Source organism: Delphinus delphis, chromosome 5, assembly GCF_949987515.2.
Source record: "Delphinus delphis chromosome 5, mDelDel1.2, whole genome shotgun sequence".
NCBI lineage: Eukaryota > Metazoa > Chordata > Mammalia > Artiodactyla > Delphinidae > Delphinus > Delphinus delphis.
This window is the reverse complement of record NC_082687.1, coordinates 50,449,293-50,473,582: the sequence shown is the minus strand read 5'-3', so window position 1 is coordinate 50,473,582 and position 24,290 is coordinate 50,449,293. Positions and strand designations below refer to the sequence as shown.

General features: G+C 38.4%; 1 protein-coding gene across 4 annotated transcripts in view; it reads left to right on the top strand.

Moving 5' to 3' along the window:
• Positions 1–24,290, top strand: part of SLC4A4 (solute carrier family 4 member 4) — a 356,040-nt gene that overhangs the window by 279,911 nt on the left and 51,839 nt on the right. For all 4 annotated transcript variants that reach the window (XM_060012413.1, XM_060012412.2, XM_060012411.2 and 1 more), the window contains 2 exons: positions 8,453–8,523; positions 20,676–20,867. In XM_060012413.1, coding sequence (XP_059868396.1) covers positions 8,453–8,523; positions 20,676–20,867 — 263 coding nt within the window. The remainder of the gene's footprint in view (positions 1–8,452; positions 8,524–20,675; positions 20,868–24,290) is intronic.

Below are 24,290 nucleotides of genomic sequence, written 5' to 3'. Positions count from 1 at the left end.
GATATGTAAAATTGTTTGGCACCTAATAGTAAAAATTTGTTGCTTCTCTCATTTCTCACTGTCCCACAAAAGATGCCCCAGCAGTTAAATCTTTTAGTTGTATTCTTTTAAAGGGGTTCACACGTTTAACTTCCCTAGAAACGGAAGTTAAATTTAAATTTCCATTTTAAAATTCAATTTAAATTTTAAATTTTCCTAGGAAAAGATATTGACTAGGCTTCACTGTAAGCTTACCAACAAACAAACAAAAACTAAGGTACTGTTGTAGATAAATATGAAACATTGAAGTGGTATTTAAAGGGAAAATGTTAAGGAGTTCAGTGTATCATAGTTAGATCGTTTAATACTATACCCCTGAATCTCAAGACTACAAAAGTGTTGTACACTGTACACAGTCATGTAGAAAAAGGCTTTAAAGTCCCAGAGGTGAGATACCTAGTTCTTCTAAGAAGAGTCTATCTACATAATTCATTCAAAAACATTAATGCGGGCTTCCCTGGTGGCGCAGTGGTTGAGAGTCCACCTGCTGATGCAGGGGACATGGGTTCGTGCCCCGGTCCGGGAAGATCCCACATGCCGCGGAGCGGCTGGGCCCGTGAGCCATGGCCGCTGAGCCTGCACGTCCGGAGCCTGTGCTCTGCAATGGGAGAGGCCGCAGCAGTGAGATACCCGCGTACCGCAGAAAAAAAAAACATTAATGCTAGAATTCTGTAAATAGGGAACAGGACGTAGACTTTCCTCCTTCTCTTTCCCCCTCTCCTTCTCTTCCTTCTCCTGCCTTTTCTTCTTCCCCTTCTGCTATCAACAAAAATTTGAGGGTGCAGTTCATTGCTTTTTAAGAATTGTGCTACTTGCAATGAAGCAGAACACACACCACACACTTACACATGCATGTACATACACGTACACACTGCTTTTTATAAAGTGAGTTGCTTTTTAATTAGTGTTAATTACTTTTTGAATGAATAAGGTCAGAAATTCATTTGACCTAGACTTTATAAGTAAATTTCTACCCTAGTACCTTTGTTCATTTGCCTAATATGTCAGGGTTGCAATGACTATACACTCAAGGGCATTGTTAATATTTTGGAAAGGGTCAAAATAAATTTTCTGACCAGGTGTTGGTTTTGTATCTGGAGGGGAAAAAGGCTTGCTAAATATGATAAACACATTAGAAAAGCAAGGAAAATTGCCTCAAGGGGATAGACACTATACTCTTAACAGCAGGGGTATATCTTATCGATTCAGTGTTGACTGTTCCAGGGAGAACATGCTTAGTAATGGATGAATGATTAAGAAGAATAAAGCCTTTCTCAGGCACCGAGTGCATCACTGTCTGTAGTATCTCTAAGTAAAACACGGCCTTTTTCCTGGCATGAAACTGTCAGACCAAGTCAAGTGATTGGAAGTAAGCATGGCTTCCATTTCCACACCTTGGTTATATTTTACAGCATGAGGAGGCTTCCAAATGCTTTAAAACTATCATCACTAGAGTGGAATTTCGTTACCTTTTTTTGTATATAATTTTTCTATTATCTTAATAAATTCTATGCACCAGTATGTCATAACCATTAAAAAGAACTGCTGGATCGTGTCTCCTGTGGTCCCATATTATAGTCAATATGTGCTTCATAATTAGCCCATTAAAAGAAAATTAGGACATAAAAGATAACCCTAATTCATCTTCCATGACCTGCATCATATTCTATGCAGTTTTATTTTTATTTTGTCATTCCCTCTTTTGCTTATACAGTGGGTTTAAGTCATAGACCGAGGGTTGAACAGGAGGTGCAAGGCCTTCTGCTGTAGCACTGCTTAGGCTTGCATTTGCCAAGATACTTTACCAGCGCAGCTGACATTTTGTCATTCATGGTAACATGGTCTTTTGAGATAACCATGGATATTTGAAAGACCCATCATTTTAGTTTCCTTTTATTGACCTAACCTATGTTTTAGCAGTTTCTGTATAAAGCTTGCAGGAATCAGAAAAGGAGAAGCAGTGTATCTGGATAATTACCAGACCTGGGTAATTCTCTAGCTTTGGGTTTGAATAAAACCCAGATTTGGAAAATGTCCCTGAGAATAATGTCTATGCACATCCTAAGTGTAATGATGGGTGGGTATAGAAGAGAAGTTTTTGTGAAAGTAGTGGCTAAATATATCCAGCTTATTACCAGATAGTAGCTCAGCTCCAGTGCAGCATCATAGGTGAGCATGTGAATAGAGTGTTCACGGATTAAAGAACATCTTACCTTGAACTTGTCTAATGACAGTGGAAATCTCAAGCATGAAGTTTTGGTAAACATACTTAGGAAAACAAAAAGGATAATAACAAGAAATAGTGAGTAAAAACTTCCTATTAATTTTGCTTGTTTTAAGACTTAAGGCTGAGATCGTGGCAGGTATTTTCCCAAGAGCTACTTCTTCCAAAGTTTTCCTCCTTCACTTTGTCATCCCTACAAAAGCCATTTTTGTCCTTTTATTGATCTGGAAACTTAAAGCATAAATATTTGACTTTATCAAGAGACACTCGTGTGCTCAAGTTATCCAGAATCCTTAAATACATCTGACATGACCATGCAGGCCAGACACTCTAAATTTTATTCTGTATTTATTTTCCAGTTACTTAGTTGCCTTAAGATGTTGCTTACATAGAATGGAATAAAACATTAAAGGTTTATTATCATGGAGAATACTCTTAAATTTTTTCTTATTCAGAGCAGGTTAATCAGTTCCACCCTAAGAAGCTATGTTGAAGGTATAAATTCAGATTTGACTAACATTTATTAAGCACCATCCAAATGCCAGACAGTTTACTACTGGATTTTAATAAACTATATTTTAATATATATAATATTTTAATAATATATATGTATCTTTGGGTGGTGAAGCTAATAGTAATCTTAGCTATATTTATTTAGAGTTTACCTGGTACTGGGCACTGTGCTAGCAGTTTTGCCTGTATTGCCTTATTTAATCTGCACGGTAACCTTATGAGGTGGATGCTATCAAATCCAATCTCACCATTGCGGAACCTGTGGTCAAGAGGAGTGAGGTAATGTTCTCAAGTTTATGTGGCAAGGGAGTTGGGGCCACTGTGCTTCAGAAGGTGGAGCAGCCAGCATTCCAGCGCAGTTCTCCTGGGACTCCTTTCTCTATACTGTGAGGTGATGGTGCTTCAGAGCAGGCAAATCTGCCTCATTGGCCAATTGTTGCTTCTACTTGACCTGTTAGCCTCAAGTGAGCTTTGGTGCCTATTCCTGATGGTACCATTTCTGCTAACGTGTAAAGCGGAGGATTCATGGGGTAGTTCCTGGTGCCAGGTCACTCACTAGAGGATAAAGAAGAACAGCCTTAAACAGTACAGTTGATATGCTCTACGTAGGAGGTTTATATCATTGATGTGTGTATATCACCTCCTTTTTCTCCTCGTAGCTCCTGCAGCTTGTTCTTTCTCTAGATCTCTCATTAAACACAAAGACTAAAAGCCAGCTTAAGGTGGAAAAGTCACAGACACATTTTTTTCTTTTTTTTAGTATTTATTTTATTGACAATTGATTTACAATGTTGTGTTAATTTCTCCTGTACAGCAAAGTGGTTCTGTTATACGTATATATACATTCTTTTTCATATTCTTTTCCATTATGGATATTGAGTATAGTTCCCTGTGCTGTACAGTTGGACCTTGTTGCTTATCCATTCTCTATATAATAGTTTGCATCTGCTAATCCCAAACTCCTGAGCCTTCCCTCCCCCACTCCCCTTTTCCCTTCTCAACCACAAGTCTGTTCTCTGTGTCTGTGAGTCTGTTTCTGTTTCATAAGTAAGTTAATTTGTGTCATATTTTAGATTCCACATATAAGTGATATCATATGGTATTTGTCTTTTCTCTTTCTGACTTACTTCACTTAGTATGATAATCTTTAGGTCCATTCTTGCTGCAGCAAATGGCATTATTTCATTCTTTTTTATGGCTGAGTAGTATTCCATTGTATATATGTACCACATCTTCTTTTTTTTTTTTTTTTTTTTTTGCCATACGCGGGCCTCTCACTGCTGTGGCCTCCCCCGCTGCAGAGCACAGGCTCCGGACGCACAGGCTCAGTGGCCATGGCTCACGGGCCTAGCTGCTCCGCGGCACGTGGGATCTTCCCGGACTGGGGCACGAACTCGCGCCCCCTGCATCGGCAGGCGGACTCTCAACCACTGTGCCACCAGGGAAGCCCTGTACCACATCTTCTTTATCCATTCATCTATCAATGAACATTTAGGTTTTTCCATGTCCTGACTATTGTAAATAGTGCTGCAATGAACATTGGGGTGCATGTATATTTTTGAATTATAGTTTTGTCTGGATATTTTCCCAGGAGTGGGATTGCAGGGTCATATGCCAACTCTATTTTTAGCTATTTGAGGAGCCTCCAAAATGTTTTGCATAGTGGCTGCACCAATTTACACTCCCACCAACAGTGTAGGAAGGTTCCCTTTTCTCCACACCCTCTCCAGCATTTGTTACTTGTAGACTTTTTAATGATGGCCATTCTGACCAGTGTGAGGTGGTACCTCACTGTAGTTTTGATTTGCATTTCTCTAATAATTAATGATGTTGAGCTCTTTTCACATGCCTGTTGACCATCGGTATGACAGACACATTTTTAAACATCTAGTACTGTGTTCATTCCTCCATTCCAGAGGATCAGCTAGAATTTGATACACAGAAAGGAGAATCAAGACATGAAAATCCAAGGAATGTAAAATGATCAACCTGTGTAAATTACCTGAAACCAAGTATGGGACACAGGCTGTCCCAGTGACAGTTGGCTCGTTCTAAATTAACCAGGTTCCTAGAGCAAAATGTTTCTTTTCTTCATAAGCCATGATGCTAAGCAAATAGTGAAGACACAGAGTGCAGTGTGTTTTGGCTTTTCCATTTCACCGTTCCAGAATCCTAATTAAGGATATTACAGATTCTACACACAAGATCATTCTGCAATTGGTTGACAAAATATTTGCACTGTATGTGTCTGGATCCAAGTGGTGACCAAGGGCTCTTGTAGATCAAGTTTCCAATTGGAATTGATCATTCTCTCTTCTATGAGCTTAAAGAAATTTACTTTTAATCTTATTTATGGGCTCTGCCATATCCTGCCAATATGTCTATTTATAGAAGTGCTTGTTTATATATTTATTTGGAAGTCTTTCTCTTGAAGCAACTACTTATTAAAATAAGTAGGAAAAGTATATACTTCTTACTTTTGTTTTGATACTGGTCTTTTGGGATTTTGAGAGCCAATGTGCATAGCTTGTCTCAGAGGCATACTGAAAAGATGAAAGAAACTTGGATGAGCAAATTGACATGTATCCAGAACTCGAGAGTGGTTACTAAAAGTTCAGATTGGAACTCGTGGTCTTTATTATCTGTCATTCATTTCACAAGGAAAGAGCCTGGAATACCTTCCTCCTCCCCCCTCACTACTTGTTTCACACTAGGCAGAAAAGTGTGTTGCAAAAAGACCTTCACTCTGTTACGACAGGAAGCTCATAAAATTGCATCAAAGAATCTAGCTCAGGAAAGGCAGCTTCCCAGACACCCTCTAAATAGTGCCTTTGATTTCTCATGTGCTGTTTTCCTTCAAATGCTTAGACAGGTCAGACATTTCTATTTACAGTAGAGAGATCCACATCATCTAACGTTGGTGAATCGTTATCTCCCACCTTGAATTCTGTGGCCACATAAATCATCTTGATTTTGATGAATAGAAATATTGGGTAGGAAAAGGAAGAATGATGGACAAGGTTTTGGTACCAGCTCTACTCCTGGTTGACTCTGTAATCCTGGGCAAGAAACCTGGCATATCTTGCCTCAGAGTCCCATCCAACATAAAACGGGTATAAAAGTATACCTGGGGCTTCCCTGGTGGTGCAGTGGTTGAGAGTCCGCCTGCCGATGCAGGGGACACGGGTTCGTGCCCCGGTTCGGGAAGATCCCACATGCCGCGAAGCGGCTGGGCCCGTGAGCCATGGCCGCTGAGCCTGCGCGTCCGGAGCCTGTGCTCCGCAATGGAAGAGGCCACAACAGTGAGAGGCCCGCGTACTGGTAGAAAATAAAAAAAACAAAACAGTATACCTGTTTTGTGCTCTTATATGTTGTAAAATGAACAAACGGAATAATGTAAGAAAATGTACTTTAAGCTTTTTAGAACAAAATAGTAATAAGATTCTAGGTTTTACTACTAATAATTTACTAACATCTTCTTCCTTCAGGGATTTATGTTTTCTTACTCTTTGGGCCAAGCATCCTTTATCCTATTTTGATTCTTTCTGTGACCTATAATGAAACACAAAGAATGAGAAAATAGAGTCTGCACGTGTGCTTGTTTTACCGATGAATTAGGGAAGCCCTGGTGGCAGCTAGCAAGAGGTTAAAAGTTTAACAATTCCAGAGCCTTCAAAGATCAGAATGGATTGCAAAAAACTAGGACCGAAGCTAAGTATTTTCTCCCCTTTTGTTTTCCTTATTTCAATTCTTTTGCCTTTATCTGCTGTCATTCATTTGTAGTCATTGAATGACCCCTTTCCTAGCTTCTCTTACTGACAGTAAACAATTGTCTTTCAGCTTTATTGAAGTATAATTGACAGATAAAATTATATTTAAAGCATACAACATGATGATCTCCTTATGTGTATACATTGTGAAGGGATTCCCACTAATTTAATTAACATATCCATCACCTCCCATATTTATTTTGTTTTATTTGGTGAGAACACAAGTTTTACTCTCTTAGGAAATTTCAGTTCTGTGGTATAGTATTATCAACTGCAGTCACCATGTTATAATTCGATCCTCAGACCTTAGTTCTCTTACAACTGAAAATTTGTACCCTTTTACCGACTCTCTATTTTCCCCACCACCCAACCCCTGGCAACCACCAGACTTTTTTTTTTTTCTAAGATTCCATCTATAAATGATACCATGCAGTGTTTGGCTTTCCATGTCTGACTTAATATCACGTAGCATAATGTCTTCCAGGTTCATCCATGCTTTTGCAAGTGGTAGGATTTCCTTCTTTTTTTTTTTTTTTTTTTTTTTGCGGTACGCTGGCCTCTCACTGTTGTGGCCTCTCCTGTTGCGGAGCACAGGCTCCGGACGCGCAGGCTCAGCGGCCATGGCTCACGGGCCCAGCTGCTCCGCAGCATATGGGATCTTCCCGGACCGGGGCACGAACCCGTGTCCCCTGCATCGGCAGGCGGACTCTCAACCACTGTGCCACCAGGGAAGCCCTCCTTCTTTTTTAAGGTTGAATAATTAACAAATATTTTTGAGTTCCTGTTAGTTAAGTGCCAGACTGGGCAGATTCTGGGAAAAAGCAGTGAACAAGCCATGCCCCTTTTCTTCTTCCCTCAGGGATCTTATATTCTAAATTGAAACAGTCAAATAAACCTGTTTGTTTCGTCTTAGAAGTTTATAGAAGTGAGACCTAAAACATGGCAAACTAAGAAGACAGGCTAGAGGTCTGGGGGCTGGGTTGGGGGACACTCTGGGACCAAACAATAATTAGCAATTTGGATGTTAAATGAACTTTGTGAGCCTCAAAGACAAAAACCTGGTAAGTGTTGTTTCATAATATTTCCATAAATGAGGGATAGTCTCTGCATAACAATTTATTTTCTAATACATAAAGCTTCAAATAATAGGAAAAGAGCTTATCCGATAAAGAAAAATCTTGTAATTATAGAATACTTTTTAAATCCTATGTTTTAATTTTAGACTCATAAGTAGAAAGGAAGCAATGAAATATTTCAAAGAGGAGGGTTGGTTTAATAAATAAGCTAGGTTCTTCTGCAAGTGACATCTTCATAAATCTACAAATGATACCAAACTGTATGAAAATAATTTAAAAATTAGATTAAATATTCATGCTCATTATAATAATACATTATATATAATTTATTATTTAGCACTTTTTTGTTTTCACACATTTTGCAAAGATATACTCTCATATGAATTCCAAAGTTCCAAAGTTCCAAAATCAGCTGATTCTTAATTAGTAAAGCTTCAATTCATGAGATTTGACTGTGCGTGAAGCCAGTGATCAACTTCCTCACTTATTAACAGCCATTTCTTCCACTAGGCAAAATATATTGAGTGCCTTTTAGTAACATAGAAGTGTTGGGTTTTTGTTTTTAAACCTGAAACAAAGTACAATATCATCTCCTTAAATATTTGTCGTTGTTTCTTATCAGATTAGAGCACAAAAGACGTCCAAATTTTTGGTTGTTTTATGTAGGTGAAAGGTGAATACAGTTATAATAAAGAAAAACTTATTGTGCCTTTATGTTGTTATTGAAGACATTTTTTTTAATGCCTAAGCCTGCCTGTTTAGATTCCTAAATATGCATATAGGTCACTTTAATTTTATTTTTACAGTAAAAAATGGTCTTTTGCTTACAGTTAATATCTCCATGTCAAATGATACCACATTGGCTCCTGAAGATTTGCCAACTGTTTCTTCTACTGACGCAGTAAGTGGCTTAGTATTTCAGATCATTTGCATATTGTACACTCTAATAATATTCATAATATGATGTCTCCCACCACTCAGCAAGCCTAGTCTGAACACATATTTAATAGTCAGTGATGGTAGAGGGACAAGAAAAACATTTTCTGTACTCTAGTCAGATTTTTTTCCTTTTCTTTTTTCTTTTAAACTTAAGTGCACTTAAAGTGCAACATACTTTTCAAACCTTCTCAGGAATTTGACTGTTATGTCCATTAATTGTCACCTTGAAATATTTTCACAAGGGAAAGTGAGCGAAGTTGCAAAGTGATAGCGTAGTATCCTCTCTTTGTTTCTAGTACGATTACGAATTCTTCTGACTACCAGATGGTGCTGTGTTCCCTTCACTGAGGGTGACTGTAGCAGGACACTTCCCGTGTCACTTAGAAAGGACCGTGCCTCTGTCACATGATATCCTTTCCCATGGCTTGTAACCAAGGATCTTTAAGGGACTGGAACTAAGCTTTAAAAATGAGCTGTTTTGCATGGAAGGTCGCACACTGGAAGAAGACTTTTGTGTTAGAGAAAAAGGGGAAAGTGCTGTTTCAGACTTGTAATTGTGTTCCTTCTACGCTGGATATGGAATCTTACCAAAGAATATCAATCTCTCAGTTATAAAGACAGAACCCATACATAATACTTTGTATTGATCGAGTGCCCATCTCTCAGGAGACCAGAACACTTCTGCAGATATTATATAATCAGTGCCCACAACATCCCTTTCAAAGATGATGCTTTGTATCTTTCCTGGACAACTCTCACTTGACCCTGTTTCTCTCTTGTTTTCATATTCAATGGCTCTCTTGACTTCTTTCCTTACTGTTTTCTCTGACTTTCTCCAAACTTTGCCTCTCTGTTTCTTCCATGCTTGAGAGCGTGTGTGTGTGTGTGTGTGTGTGTGTGTGTGTGTGTGTGTGAGAGAGTGTGTATATGAAAGAGAGTATGTATATGTTTTAAAGGCCACATATAGAAGAGAGTTCAGTTTTCAATCTTCAAGCCAGTCAGCCAGCCTAGTGCCTAAAAGGATGTGACAAAAACACAGAGAAAAATACTTCCTTCTAGACTTTTAAGGAATTTAATTAAAATCTAATTAAAAATTTAAAATATATATGTAACTAATTAAAACAGTAAGTTCATTTGCAATAAAAATTAATAAAATACTTCCAATGACTTAAAAAGAGATTGTTTCCTAACTTGTTTTTGTAACTAATCAAGGAAAGCTTTAAAATTAATGAATTTTTTAAGCCCTGTCTTTGGGCAAGTCCTGGAGAGAGTCTAGTAATTGATATATAATTATAATAAGATGTCACTATAAGATTCATGGAAAACAAATGGAAGTTGTGGTTGACTTCTGGTACGACCATGACAGAGGACATAAAGTCACAATAATGATGATAACTTAGCTACCATTTATAAAGCATCTACAAGAGACCAGGTGTTTTATACATATTATCATCATTATAAACCTTAATATGTATTGTAATCATTAACACAACCTACTGGGCATAATTATCTCCATTTTATAAGTGAGAGCAACTGAAGCTCCAGAAGGTAAATAACCTTTCTTGCTCTAGGTCACATAGCGATAAGTTAGTAGAACAAAGATTGAACTGAAGTTTGGATGGTTCCACGACCTGTGCTATTGCTAATGCACCACGATGCTTCAGTGTTTGCAAATTGGAATGTTTACTATTGTTTACTTTTTTAGTTCCTATGAATGCTGTATACTCCAGGGCAGCAGTCCCCTCATGTGTGTATCAGTTGCACACCTTAATTAAAATGTTAAGTTGCTATGTCCAGCACCTCGAGAGAAGAAATTAGGGAAAAATATGTAATGTGTGTGTATGTAATTATAAAGGACCACTTTTGTTCTGTTCTTTATTTCTCCTTTTCTCTCTGTATCTATTCCTTTACGTATACTTTGCATAAACACACACACACACATACATGTGATCCAAAAATGAGTGTTAGAAAGGTAATACGATTTATTATCATCACTTATAGCACCTACTATTGAGCACCTACTAGGGGCCAGGCTCTTTACATTAATTGTTTATAATCCTCACAATACCTGTGTGAGTTACGACGTTACCTGTATTTTATAGATGAAACGGAGGCTTATAAAGGTTAGCTGACTTTCCAAAGGCCGTATGACCAGTATATAGTAAAACCAGAATTTGGACTCAGGGCCTTCTAACTCCAAAATCTGCATATTTCCATTCTTTGGGGAAGCAGAATAGCATGTCCTGTAGAAGGATTTACAGATACTTAGTTCTCATGTCAGACTGGTTGCAAACGCAGTGCCCCACTACTTTAAAAACAGGCTGTGGAACCTTCGCAGCTTCCCATCTATAAAATGGTGATGATAAAAGTATTCCCTCAAAGATGCTAGAAGAGCCAGATTAATAAATAGGCAAAACTTCGCAGAGTGGCTGACACATACTTGTCTCTCAGTCAATGTTAGGTACTGTTTTTATTCTATTTAGGTGTTCTTATCATTCTACTGGGCCGTTTGGCACCAAAAGTCAGGTTGGTGGAAAGAAGTTGAAAGCCACTGCTTCTGACCACCTACTGGGTCCTCTGTGTGGTTGGCCACACTAGCTCAGTTCCCCTGAGCCTTTCCTAAGACCTACAGTCAGCAGGACTTTATTTCCTTCTTTTCATTTGGCCATAATTAGATCATGAAAGAAGGTGCTGTAAGAGTGACATGCAGCCCCTGGGCACCCCTGAGACGCCCTCTCACAAGGCCCTAAGAACATCCTGTCAGAGGAAGGAAGGTCTTTTCTTTTCAGCTTCATTAGCATGAAGACAAGCTTTCTTCTTCCTTGTGGTATGGGTTTGTTTTCTGGGGGAAACAGCAGGAAAAACGGGGCATGAGAGCATTTAGACAGAAGTTAGAACTCAAGAATAACCACCCTTCAAGATAAAAGCCAGATTTTCCATTGTTTGCATTTATTGTTGGAATCATTGTGTCTTTAAATCTTCTCACCTTCATCAGGTTTCCCATTGATTTCTCACTTCAGCCTGCAAAACACAGCTCTTTAAAAGGGCTCTGTAAATCTTTGAGACCAGCCACAGCTTATCCACACTGTATCTAAGCAATTAGTGTTGAGATTTGCTGGCTTCCACTTACCAGCTCTTAGAGGGAGAGAACAGATTTCAAAATCTAATGTCAGAAGCTTCTCTTCTGAAGATGTGATAGAATGGATCGGTTAGTATTTGTCTTTCATGTTAGATTCCTTTTTGTTTTCGTTTTTTATTAAATTGAGTCATACCTTAAAAGACACAGTTCTTATGTGCTCATTGCAATGAGTTTTGACAAGTTTTTACCTCATGTAACCACCACACAAAACAAGATATAGAACATTTCCATCATCCCAGAAAGTGTTTTGAAGTGCTCTATTTCCTGTTTTATGCCCCAGCTTTTTGAGCCTTGGGGGATCTTTCTTTGCCAAACTGCTCTGCCCCCCGCCCCCGCCACCTTCAGAGGGCAGATGCCTTAGCCCTTTCAGAAGTAGCTGAATGCCACGGAGGGGTTTCTCTCTGCTCTCCTGCCCTGCTTCCCATCTTAGGAAAGTGGCTTTCTTGCATTTGATAGAGACTCTGTGTCTAAGAGGGGTTTCTCTCAGCTCTTCTGTTGAATCTCCAGGCTTTTCTGAACTATCTGTGCATTTGACAAAGACCATTAGAAAGTTTGCTGGGTGGACGGACGCAGGCTTTGTCGACACCTGAGACTCCACAGAATTCCAAAGTGTCACCCCAGACTATAGGCAACCATTAAAAATTCATTAAAGATTTGGCTTATTTCTCCATCCCTCCATCTACAGTGCATTTATCTTCCACCTGCTACTCCGCCAGGGATGAGGCGGCCATGGATCTCTTCTCTCCTATGAAGGTCTTGTAACTTTGGAATTTAGTTTATTTAGGTTTCTTTGCATCCTCATCTCACTGGTGGAATTTTTTAAACTATGATTTTATAGCTTATCCTGCTTGCTTTTATTGTTAGGTTGGGACAACTAACAGTCTCCTGTAACTTTCTATATCTTAATCATAAGTAAGCAACCAATTAGTTTTGGTATTTCACAACAGTATATATAACTACAGTCACAGCTCACATACATCCTGTAGACCATAAAGTAAGATTGCAGATCACTGCAAGTCTGGCTTACCCACTGCAGGGAAAAAGTCCTAAATGAGTACGTTAACCACTTAACCTTGAGACTTTTATTTGTAGCATTACCCTCATTTATATATATGTTTGTATATAAATATACGTGTGTGTGTGTTTAAAGGCTTATATTTTACCAGTTGATACTCAAAGAGAGCAATGTAGACTCTTTAATTTTTATTTTTGAATTTTTTTTGCTTATTGTATTACCCAATGAAGCATATCATGATAGTCTACATGGAGATGCTGTTAATCATGGGCCTAAGGCCTGTTACAGTCTCATAAACACCGCTTGGCAGTCAGACATGGAAGTAAAAGTGCTGTGATTTGATGTACCTTCAGGGTGATTGTAGGAGCTAACATTCATTTTCATGGGAAATGGAATGTCATATTAATCTTGTGCATAGCATCCTTGTGATTTTCTCTCATTAAGAAAGTGAAGTGCAAAAACTATTCTGTCCTTAAATCTCCTTAAAGAGTACATGTTCCTACTTTTAAAAATATTATGGAAAATTTAAAACATGCACTAAAATAGAATAGTACAATAAATCCTCATATGTACACATCACCTAGCTTCAATGACTGTCAAAATTTTTCCCACTGCCTCTCATATATCCCCCACTTTTGTCTTTGCGGAGACTACTATGGTGTTTTAAATTTTAAAATTAATCCTTCAGTATACATTTTACTTTTAAGATTTATAAACACATTCACTCAATACAAATAGGGTCATCCTCTAGAAAATGAGATCCATAAAAATAGGTGGAAATTTCTTTTCATGAGATTGACCTCAGTTAAGACCATCAGCAACTTGGTCCCATTTCCTTTGCACCTTTACGTCCATTTACACAGACGTTCTGCTCTGGTCCACTCACTGTGAGTTCCTCCTCATGGTGAGCATTCAATAAGTGGTGCCTAAAGGACTGACTGGATGAGTGAATGAAGCATCATATGTCCCCGAATCCGCATCTTTGCTCATGGTGTCTCTCCATCTAATGCTTTACCTCTTTGTTTCTGCCAATGCAGAAAGAAATATACACCCAGAGTTTGTCACTTTTATTCCCCTCTTCATTGGCTTTTGTTACTCTCTCTGTCATTCCTTTCTAGTTTTGTTGTCCTGCCACACTTCTTCCTACTGCCTTTTGAGTATGAGAGTTCTACAAAGACCAATTCTTTTTTCAAGGTGCAGTTTAACTTTTGTTTTCCCTGTGCTCAGTGAAATTAATCAGTCCCTCTTCTGATCTAATCATCTCTGTACCATTCATTTAGACACTTGCTTTTGATGCCTTGAATTATTAGTTAATATTTAAGTGGGCATATTTTATTTCTCCAATAAAACTTTTAAAAGTTGTTTTTATTCTTCTTTATTGTTCCCTTAAGGCTTATCTTAGTTAGCCATGTAATTGGGGCCCAGTGCATTTTCTGTTTACTTTTGGCCACATTTTTCTACTTTCTCTTTTGTTATTCAAAATAGCCTATAGCTAACTGAAATAACATCACCAGAGTTAGGGAAAAAAATAGGGTCCCAGTTACATTTGAATTTCAGATAAATAATGAACAATTTTTTTAGTGTAAGTATGTCCTACACATTACATAGAACATACTTATACTAAAAATCTTATTCACTGTTTATTTGAAACTCATATGTAACTGGGAATACTGGATTTTACCTGATGATCTAAATTGAACATTTTTTTTACTTTAGTTTTGTTCTCCAGATAGAAAGAGTAGATACACTGATAGATATCTTCCTTAAATATGTCAAATATTTGTGTCTTGATGAGTGATTTCATTCATTCAATTAACAAACATTTCTTTTGGCGCCTGCTGTATCCTAAATTGAATTCTTCCCCTGTCTTTGCTCTTCTTTCTTATTTTTTGGTGACACACAGTCCCTTTGGTCTGCAGGCGTTATACTTTTGTCATTTCTGGCTTTTACCCATCCTGTCAAAAGAGGCCAAATCCTTGTCAATCTCCCTTTTTCTCTCTGCATCTTAATCTTTCACCTTCCTTCCTCCATTCTTGTTTTTCCCAGCACCCCCTTTTTCCTTCCATACCCATAACTGGGTTCTTTCTCATCCACCACAAGCATCTCAAAAGTCTTCGCCAGCCCTAAAGAACTTGCCTTGATCCTGTAATGCTCGCATGCTCTAGCCTTTCCTTTTGTTACTGAATTTCTTAAAAATTGTCTGGAATTGCCATTTCAGTTTTTCATCCTCACATATTTCTCAACTCATTTCCCTTATTTGAACTCCCCTCAAGAAATTACCAAAAATATTCTAGTCACAAAAAAAGCAATGAAAATAAATCAATGGATTTTATTCAATCTTCATCCCTCATTATCATTTCTGCAACATTAGACCCTTATCAACCCTCCCCCACATACTACTATTTTCTCGTCCTTTGATTTTCAACACTGTGATTGTACTTTTCCTTTTACCCATCACTCTCAAAGTCTTTTGTGGTGTTTTTACTTCTATTGCAGGTACCCTAGATGTTTTACACTCGTTTCTTCTAGCACACTTTCCCTTTGTAGTTTTATTAAATTTTATTACTCCAGTGATCAGCTCTTTGCAGCTGACTCCTTAGTCGATGTCCCCAAACTTGACATCTCTCCTAGATGCAGGTCACCAGACCCATTGGACATCTCTCTGAGCATTTGCACCTTATAACACTGATGGTCTCATTGAAGGGAGCTACACTGTGCTTGCAATAGGAGGTTAGAAACATCATGAGAATTAGAGATGATGTGCTATGACAGTTCTGACAGGCAAAGAGGACTTCTGAGATTATATTCCCAACTGTTTTGTTATTAAAGTTCTGATTTAATCACTTAAATCCTGTGCATAGACTTTTGAGATAAAGATCAAAGCCATAGAGAAATGAGAATCACCTATAAGGAGTAAAGGACAGAGCGGCGAGATAAAAGTCTCCTGCATTAAGCTCAGAGGACACAATGGTCGCTTGAACAAGAGTGTTAGCCATAGTTATGGGTGAGATGTGATGTATTCTAATATAAAGTCTTCACCGTAATGTGACTTGCGAGAAAGAAAAGAATTAACGATGACTTCAAGTTTTCTGTTCTTAGAATCGAGGAGGATAAAGTTGCCATTAACAGAAATGGGCAAGACCCTAGGGGGAGCAGGTTTGAGGAAGATTAGGAGTTAGTTTTTGAACATGGTTAAGTTTAACATGCCTCTGAGGATGTAAGTACGGATGTAGAATAGTTTACTAAGAAGTAGGTACAAAATGATTAATCTTTCTCTGAATTGGAGAACATTTGCTGAGAGATTAAGAAATCACTGTTAATCCTGAAAGCAGGAAGTTGCTCTTAGAGTGAATGAAAATTGGAGTGTGGTTGAAATACACAGAGAATGTCGTATTAGGAGGACAGAATTATCTCGGTTATAACAACACGAAGGCAGTACTTCTGAAGCTTCTTTGCATCACTGCCTCCTTTGAGGTTCTAATGAAATCTTTGGTCGCTCTTCCCAGATAAATGTACATACACACAATGTTTTACATATTTTAGCGGATTGAGGGATTTCTTTCTTCTTCATGTCACTTGACATCTACGCTGGATGTGTCCAACACAGTATTGCCTTCTTTCAGGAACCAGTGTTATTTGGTTGTACATTTTCCACCATGACTTACTGAACTGTAAACAGAGTGGTTTTCATGTGAAGGATACTATTCACTTTAGAGCATTTTCCAAAGTTAGGAGCACGGTGATCTTCATGGTACTCTTTTGCAGCTATTTAAGTAAAAAGTCCTATTTGTAGTTGCACAGGAAAGTGAAGTTACTTTTTTCTGTGTTCCAGCTGAGTGGTGATAGAGTTGAGATTGAAACCCATGAGGGCATTTTCCCAGTCGGCTGCTTTGATACATGTTCAGTATTTCCATGAACTAAAGAAGAATCATTTACATCTTTTTGCTTATTCTATGACTGAATTACAAATGATCAAAACCAGAATTATTTACAGTGAATCAACCAGCATCACAAACACTATTCATGAAATAATAAGTATAAAAGGCTGCCAAACAAAAATGTGTAATGTGCTATTCTGATGAAATCATGAGATTTTTATTTAGTACAATAATGTAAAGTAACATAGGAGTCCTAGACAAGAGAGTAAACCACAGTAGGCACACTTTTTCTATGAAGAACCAGATAGTAAATATTTTAGGATTTGTGTGTCAGTCTCTGCTGAAATTATTCAGTGCTGCAGCTGTAGCAAAAAGCAGCCATGAACAGTGTGTAAATGAATGAGCATGGCTGTGTTTCAATAAAACTTTATTTACAGAAACAGGTAGTGGGTTGTATTTGGCCAGTGAAATGTTGTTTACTGAGTCCTAGATTAAACTACTCATGGTAATTTTAGATAACTTTTTAATAAGAGATGGGTAGAGAGATAAACAGATAGGTAGATAGATAATTCTGCTCAGCACCGGCCTCCCTCCAGGGTTCACCTACTTTGCTTTAAAGCTGCTGACCTAAGGCTGCCTACATAGAAAACTTCTTGTGTCCACGAACATGGAGTAGATTTAAGTTTATTGAATGCAGAAGCTACACTTAGAACTTCTCTGTATCAGCACCCAGCCCAGAATGGAGCTCAAAATGATTAGTTGAATAATCGCCCCCATCAGTGGAATAAGTTGACCTATCTGGACCTTTCTCCATTCTCATCCTTACGTTGACCTATCTGGACCTTTCTCCATTCTCATCCTTACTTCACGTCACATGCCCCTAACCTGTCGTTAGAGAACTCGGTGTGAAGAGAGCACAGCCTGGAGCAAAGGGTGCTGTCCGTGAAGATGATGACAATTTTTAAAATTGAAGTACAGTTAATTTACAGTGTTGTGTTAGTTTCAGGTGTTCAGCAAAGTGATTCAGTTATACATATGTATACAAATCTATTCTTTTTCAGATTCTTTTCCATTATAGGCTATTACAAGATACTGAATATAGTTCCCTGTGCTATACAGTAGGTCCTTGTTGTTTATGTATTTTAAATATAGTAGGGTGTATCTGTTAATCTCAGACTCCTCTCAGACTGAGCTAGGATTCCAGAGAGATGAGTCAGGAGCTGCTTTGCGGTAGGCAGGGATGTTGAGAGACAGAGAGACTCAAGGCCTCCTAACCGTGTAAAGGCAGAATAGCTCAGTTTTGTCCATTTTAATTATTGGGGTCCTGGGTAAATTTTAAATGAAAAAGATGTTTCACTGATTATAAAAATTTAAAAACCATTAGCTTCTAGCAAGTGGCAACTTGTATCAGCGCAGTTTTTGTTGTTTTTAATGTTTCCTTTACTTAGGTAAGGCAAAATTGACCTCTGAAGAAAAAGATGTTACTTCTACGCAGAAGTATCTGTTTCATAGATAACAAAATGAGATATGTGATAGTAAAAATTATATAAATTGATATATGTGATGATTAAATCATAAGCTAATTATCTAACACTCTACTTTTCATCTTTACTTGTATACATCATTAATAATGAGTCATGCTTGGTCTTAATGTTTAGTTTACGATATGGATTTTGCCTGAAGTTTTACAGAATTAAGATTCATTGATACCAGCTTATGCAGAATAGTAACACTGAAATAACACAAGTAATATAGATGTCTTTTCAGTGATATTTAAGTAGAATTATTTTTAGCTAGTTTGTTTTATGGGAGTGGGAAACTGTGTGTTAAGATACAGATACTGATATAAATACATGCTGCCTAAAGTTTTTATACTGAAGCCCTTAGTGAAAGATGGTGTTGGAGGCTAAAATTTCTGTACAATGACACAAAGAATCATTTGAGGCATACAAAATTGTGTTACTGGCATTTTAAGTTGATGTAAACAAGAAACCATGTCTGTCCTGAACATCTGTATAGTTTTCACCTCAACCTGAATCTCTGTAAGAAAATCAATAAAACTGCCTGTTGGGGTTGTTTTAATGCAGCTTACCTCTTCTGGGAGCTGCAGCTATAAAGAAGGATTCTGCTGATATTAAAGTGCTGAAATTAAAGTGAAATTATGGTAAATTTTTGCTGGTTTTAAACCAAAGAAATCTGTTACCTGTTATGACCTCTAAACTTTAAAGGTATTATGCAAAAAATATTCATATGCAGAAATCTGAAAAACAAAATGAGATGTGATTAATCACCTCTCAGAAACAGACTTTAACAAAAGAGTAATTGTGCAATTCAGCTGTTTACAAGTTGAAACTAATATTTCAGGGAAAGATCTAGAGTTTTGGGGGGGGGTTTTCCTGACTTATGTAAGAACTTTACCTTTTGAGCTCTATAAAAATATGAACTCTTTCTGGTCAGAGATTCTTCTTTTATGTGTGTGACCTTCTTTTATGACTAGATGACTTATATTAAGAGAATTCATGAATAGTAAAGGATATTGATGCATTTGGTGAGAGGGACAACTCTTGCCTCCAACGGACAGGAAAAGTTTTTCTTTCTATATTTCTTTGAAAGGTATTCTCAAATTACTCTTCTGTTAGCACATGACATACCCATTAGCCCTGCACCTAAGAGAAAATCCAACATTACGGCACCAGCAGGTTCAGTGTCTGGTGAAAGTCTGCTTCCTGGTTCTAGACAGTCTTCTCATTGTGTCCTCATGTGACAGAAGGAACAAGGAGCACTCTGGGGTCTCTTTTGCAAGGGCACTAATCCCATTCATGAAGACTCCACCCTCTTGACCTAATCACCTCTCAAAGGCCCTGCCTCCGAATACCATCACATAGGGGATAAAGTTTCAGCATATGAATTTTAGGGGAGCCCAAATATTCAGACAGTAGCACCCCATTAGGGTTGGTGAGTAACTGGCTGCAAGAGGGCATAACCTTCCAGGTGAGGCTGCTCTAAAGCAGCAAAACGCAGTTTTCTAGAGAAGGAGACAGCTGTGAGCTGATAGCAGCTAAAACTCAGCAGCTGGAGGATGGGTGCCCAGGCCTTATCCACTACTCTAGCAAAAGGATTCTCTTGCATATTGGAAACAGAAACAGGAGTGAGCTCCTGTCAAGAAATACAGCACTGACAACATGACAGCAGTTCACGAGCCAGAAGAAAATTTGAAAATTGACCTGTGAGCTTGAGGCCATGTAACACAGGGCTAGAGATCCCATACCCAACTCCACAGCCCATCACAGCACTCTCCAATAATGGATTCTCTTGACACTGACCTGGAGTCAACAAGAAAAGCTGTATTTTATTAGGTTATGCAATTGAAAAAAGCAGAGATCTCCAACATTTTTATAGTTTAGTTCCTGAAGTCACCAATCTCTATAGTTATTTAGAAAAGAAATAGCTCATTTGTGAAAGCTCTGGGTAAATTAGTTAACCAAATGTAACCTTGAGAGCATTAACTCTATGGCCATCAGCTTGAAGCACAAGAATCTGTGCACTACAGAAATCAGTACTTTTTTTTTTGGCTGCTTAGTGCAGCCTGCGGGATCCTAGTTCCCCAACCAGGGGGTTGAACCCGTGCCCTCTGCACTGGGAGCGTGGAGTCTCAACCACTGGACCTCCAGGGAAGCCCCATCAGAAGTCATCACTTTTTGAACACCAAAGGTGTTTCAGAGAGTCTCACGTTTGGAGACTTAAGATATTATTGTGTCTTGGTTTACTCTCAGGAAGGTTCACAGGAAAGAAAGACTTTGTGGTTTGTTTCTGTTGAACAGATGGTTGATTGTAGGGTTGTAGCACAAAACAGGTAACGGATTGCATCATTCTCATTGTATTTTCAATAATTGATAGCCTCCTGGCCCCCTTACCTGTTATTCCATTAACACCTCCTCAGGTGTCACCTTCCAATGGTTTACCCTCAGGCTGTTTTACAGAGACTCTTAGCATAATTCCGTATATAGCCCATCAAGTATCAAAAGCTGCTTTTGTTGTGGCACAGTGTTCCCTAGAAAAATTTTCCTGTTTTTCTTCTTCAGCACCATAATGCTACCTTTGACTGGGCATTTCTGACGACGAAGGAGTGTTTGAAATATGGAGGAAAGCTCATGGGCAACAACTGTGGTTTTGTTCCTGATATCACTCTCATGTCTTTCATCCTTTTCTTGGGCACCTACACCTCTTCTATGGCTCTGAAAAAATTCAAAACTAGTCGTTATTTTCCAACCACGGTAAGTACCTGAGCTTTAAGTAATTTTCATTGAATTCCCACTGTATTAACAATAATACAGCTTTACAAAATGAAAAAGGCACCTGTAATTCAACCTTTCCGATATAAATTTGTGCATTTAAAAAATTGCTTTCCAGTCTGTGTCTACGTGCGTACATATTCTTAATATAATTGTAGTCTAGCTTTGAAAAACCATCCAAGGATTTTGCTCACATAATTCTACCGTAAATTCTGACTGTTGTAATTCCAAGTGTACTGAAAGAAAAAAGTGGGGTGTATTCTATACAAAAATGCACAAGTTAAGAAGAGATCTTCTAAATCCGTAGTGTGTTTGAGTACCTAAGCCAACACTCTTTTCATATTAATCAGGAATTTTGACATAGAACTCTTTGTTCATCAGCTGCACATGAGAGTAATTGAGTAGTTGAATCATGGACTGTAGGAGTAAACTTGAGCCATGTTACACTAGTACTGGTGTAAGATATGAGTGTCATCTGAGCCAACCTTTCCTTCCTGTAGTGACAAACGCCCTACTGTGGAAACACAGATAATTGAGCTGAGTTGTGCAGACATCCTGTCTCCCATTAATATGCTTAGGTGAGCTCAAAGTCAAAAATGTGGTTCCTTGAGAGACTACAAGATAAGACCAACATTTAGTTAATGGCATTTTGTGTTTTTACCTGCAGAACAAAACTAATCCTTTGCTTTACAGTTCAGTTCTCACTGTTTAGGGTGTCAATACTTCTTAGTATTGTTGATTATACCTCATTTTTATCAATGAGCTGCTCTCCACAGCTGAAATCTCATGAATCTCTCCTCCTGTGTTCTTGTAGAAGGAGCAGGAGAACTTTGGAAGACATGAGATGCAGTCGATAAAGTTCCTTTTCTTAATTCCTGGGAAGTGAAACTGACAATTAATACGTTCACTTTCAGCTAGGAAATTTTTTGACTCTCTGATATTTCTTTTAAAATGGAAAATAAAGGGAAGGTTTGATGATTGTCTCAATCTGTTTGGGTGGCTATAACAGAATACCAGACTGGAGGGCTTATAAACAACAGAAATTTGTCTCTCACAGCTCTGGAGGCCAGGAGGTCCAAGATCAGTGCCAGCATGGTTGGGTGAGAGCCCTCTTGCTGGTTCCTAGCCAGCACCTTTTCACTGTGCCCTCAGGAGGTAGAAGGGCTGGGGAGCTCTGCAGAGTGTCCTTTATAGGAACGCTAATGCCATTCCTGAAGGCTCCATCCTCATGTTCTTCCTAAGGTCCCACCTCCTAATATCATCTTCTTGTGGGTTAGAATTTCAACATATGGATTTTGGAGGGTCGCAACATTCAGACCACAGCTGTAATGAAATGTCCCGAGCTAGCTGGCCCAAAGAATGAAACATTTCCTCAAAGTGAAATGTAGGAAGAAGCGTTCAACTTTGTCTGCCTTAAATGGACATCACAAACTGGTGGTCCACAGGCAGAATTCTTTGTTTACATCTTTGTTTGTAGACATTCTTTGTTTACATCACAGTTTGTAAACACACACATGCACACACATACACACTTGGAGGCTTAGGTGGAACCTGTCCTTTGCAGGTAGTTACTGTCCTCACGACTCTCTGTTGTCTAAGACTTGGCTGCTTCACACATTCAGATTAAGTGCCTATCCCTGAAGACATTTGAGCTTGTGACACCAGTTCACGCACTGGGAAATGTGCTTACTTGATCCACCTCTTCAGTGGTATATTACGTGTAGAACAGATTCCTGGGTAGAGGTCTTTGAGGGTGATTTCTTCTTCTCTATTGAGGTTTTTCCTTCTTAATTATTAATTCATGGGGCATTGTTTTTTGTGGGTTTTTTTTGGCTCACACTTTGGGAATTATCACCCTTTTTATATCTTTCGTTTGCCAAAGTCTGATATTATTTAGGCATAGTAGTAGGTAGAAAAGTAGAAAATTTGTGAAGCACTTGTAAATCATAGTTGGCAAAATAATTTCAACCTTAAAATGAATAGTGATGAATTTTTTTTTCCCCCCCGGTACGCGGGCCTCTCACTGCTGTGGCCTCTCCCATTGCGGAGCACAGGCTCCGGACGCGTAGGCTCAGCAGCCATGGCTCACAGGCCCAGCTGCTCCGCGGCATGTGGGATCTTCCCGGACCGGGGCACGAACCCGTGTCCCCTGCATCGGCAGGCGGACCCTCAACCACTGCGCCACCAGGGAAGCCCAATAGTGATGAATTTTAATAGACATCACCTTTTTTTCCCAGCAGTAATTCCCAAATTGATAATAGCTCTTTAGACTAAAAGAAATTGCCCCTTATAAGAGCCCAAACAGGTAATTTCTCAGACATTGATAAATGCAATTGAGAAATGTTGAAAAATGTTGAATATGTGAAAATAGAATAATGATAGCATTCTAATTACAATTCCTACTGAGAAGGTTCTCGCATTGTTTACAATTGTTTACACCAAATTATAAAATAAACAGGCAGGAGAAAATATATGTGATTTCTAAGGAGTGATGTTTAAGTGTGTAGGCTTTCACTCTGTCATCTCCCCTACTTACTTCACGTTTATAGCTAAATAATAATACATACATAAATTCATAACATACATACATGGATAATAAGAGCATTTTTTTTCCTCTCATTTGCCAAAACATGTTTTCATTTAAACTGTCATTTAAAAGGATGGTTTCTATAGGTAGGAGCACATAGGTTTATAGATTCTTATACTTGTATACTATATTCTACAATTAAAACATATGCTTAAACATGGTAAGTTAGATAGTCCTTGACTACTGTGACAGTAATCAAGCCTAACTGTTACTGCTTCCTCGCTCACACCAACAGTTCCCGTGAATCCTCTAAAATTGCAAAATGCTAATACTGGATGGCAGTGTCCTTGCCGTACAAAATGTCCGATTCTCCTTTAACTTCACAGTCATTGCTATCTTGCACTCTCATTTCCAAACTTTTGCATGAGTTGTTAGTCGATGAAGACTGTAAACTGCTGGGAAACTGTTATACTTTTATTTTACTCCTCACATCAATTAGCACCAGGTTGGATGCAGGCTAGTACTCAATATTTGTTGACTAGTGGAAACCAGTCAAGTAGAGATAAATGCTGCAATTTATGGAAAGAGCACAGATGTAGGAACCCAGAAGCAGTAGATGCTAGTGCCAGCACTGCCATTAACTGTGCGCCCTTTGATAGCTAAATGTGGACTTTAGTCCACACGCGTAAAGGGAGAGACTTAAAGAAATTAATAGATGACAGTTAACATCCTTTAAACTCTAGTATTCTATCATTTTAAAGAGAGTTTTCTCATTCCATCTCCTAAAATAAGTTCTCTGTATTCAACTTGTGCTTATAGCAATGATCAGGACTTACAGGTTCCCAAAAGTTCATTATCTTCTCCATCTTTATGCCAGG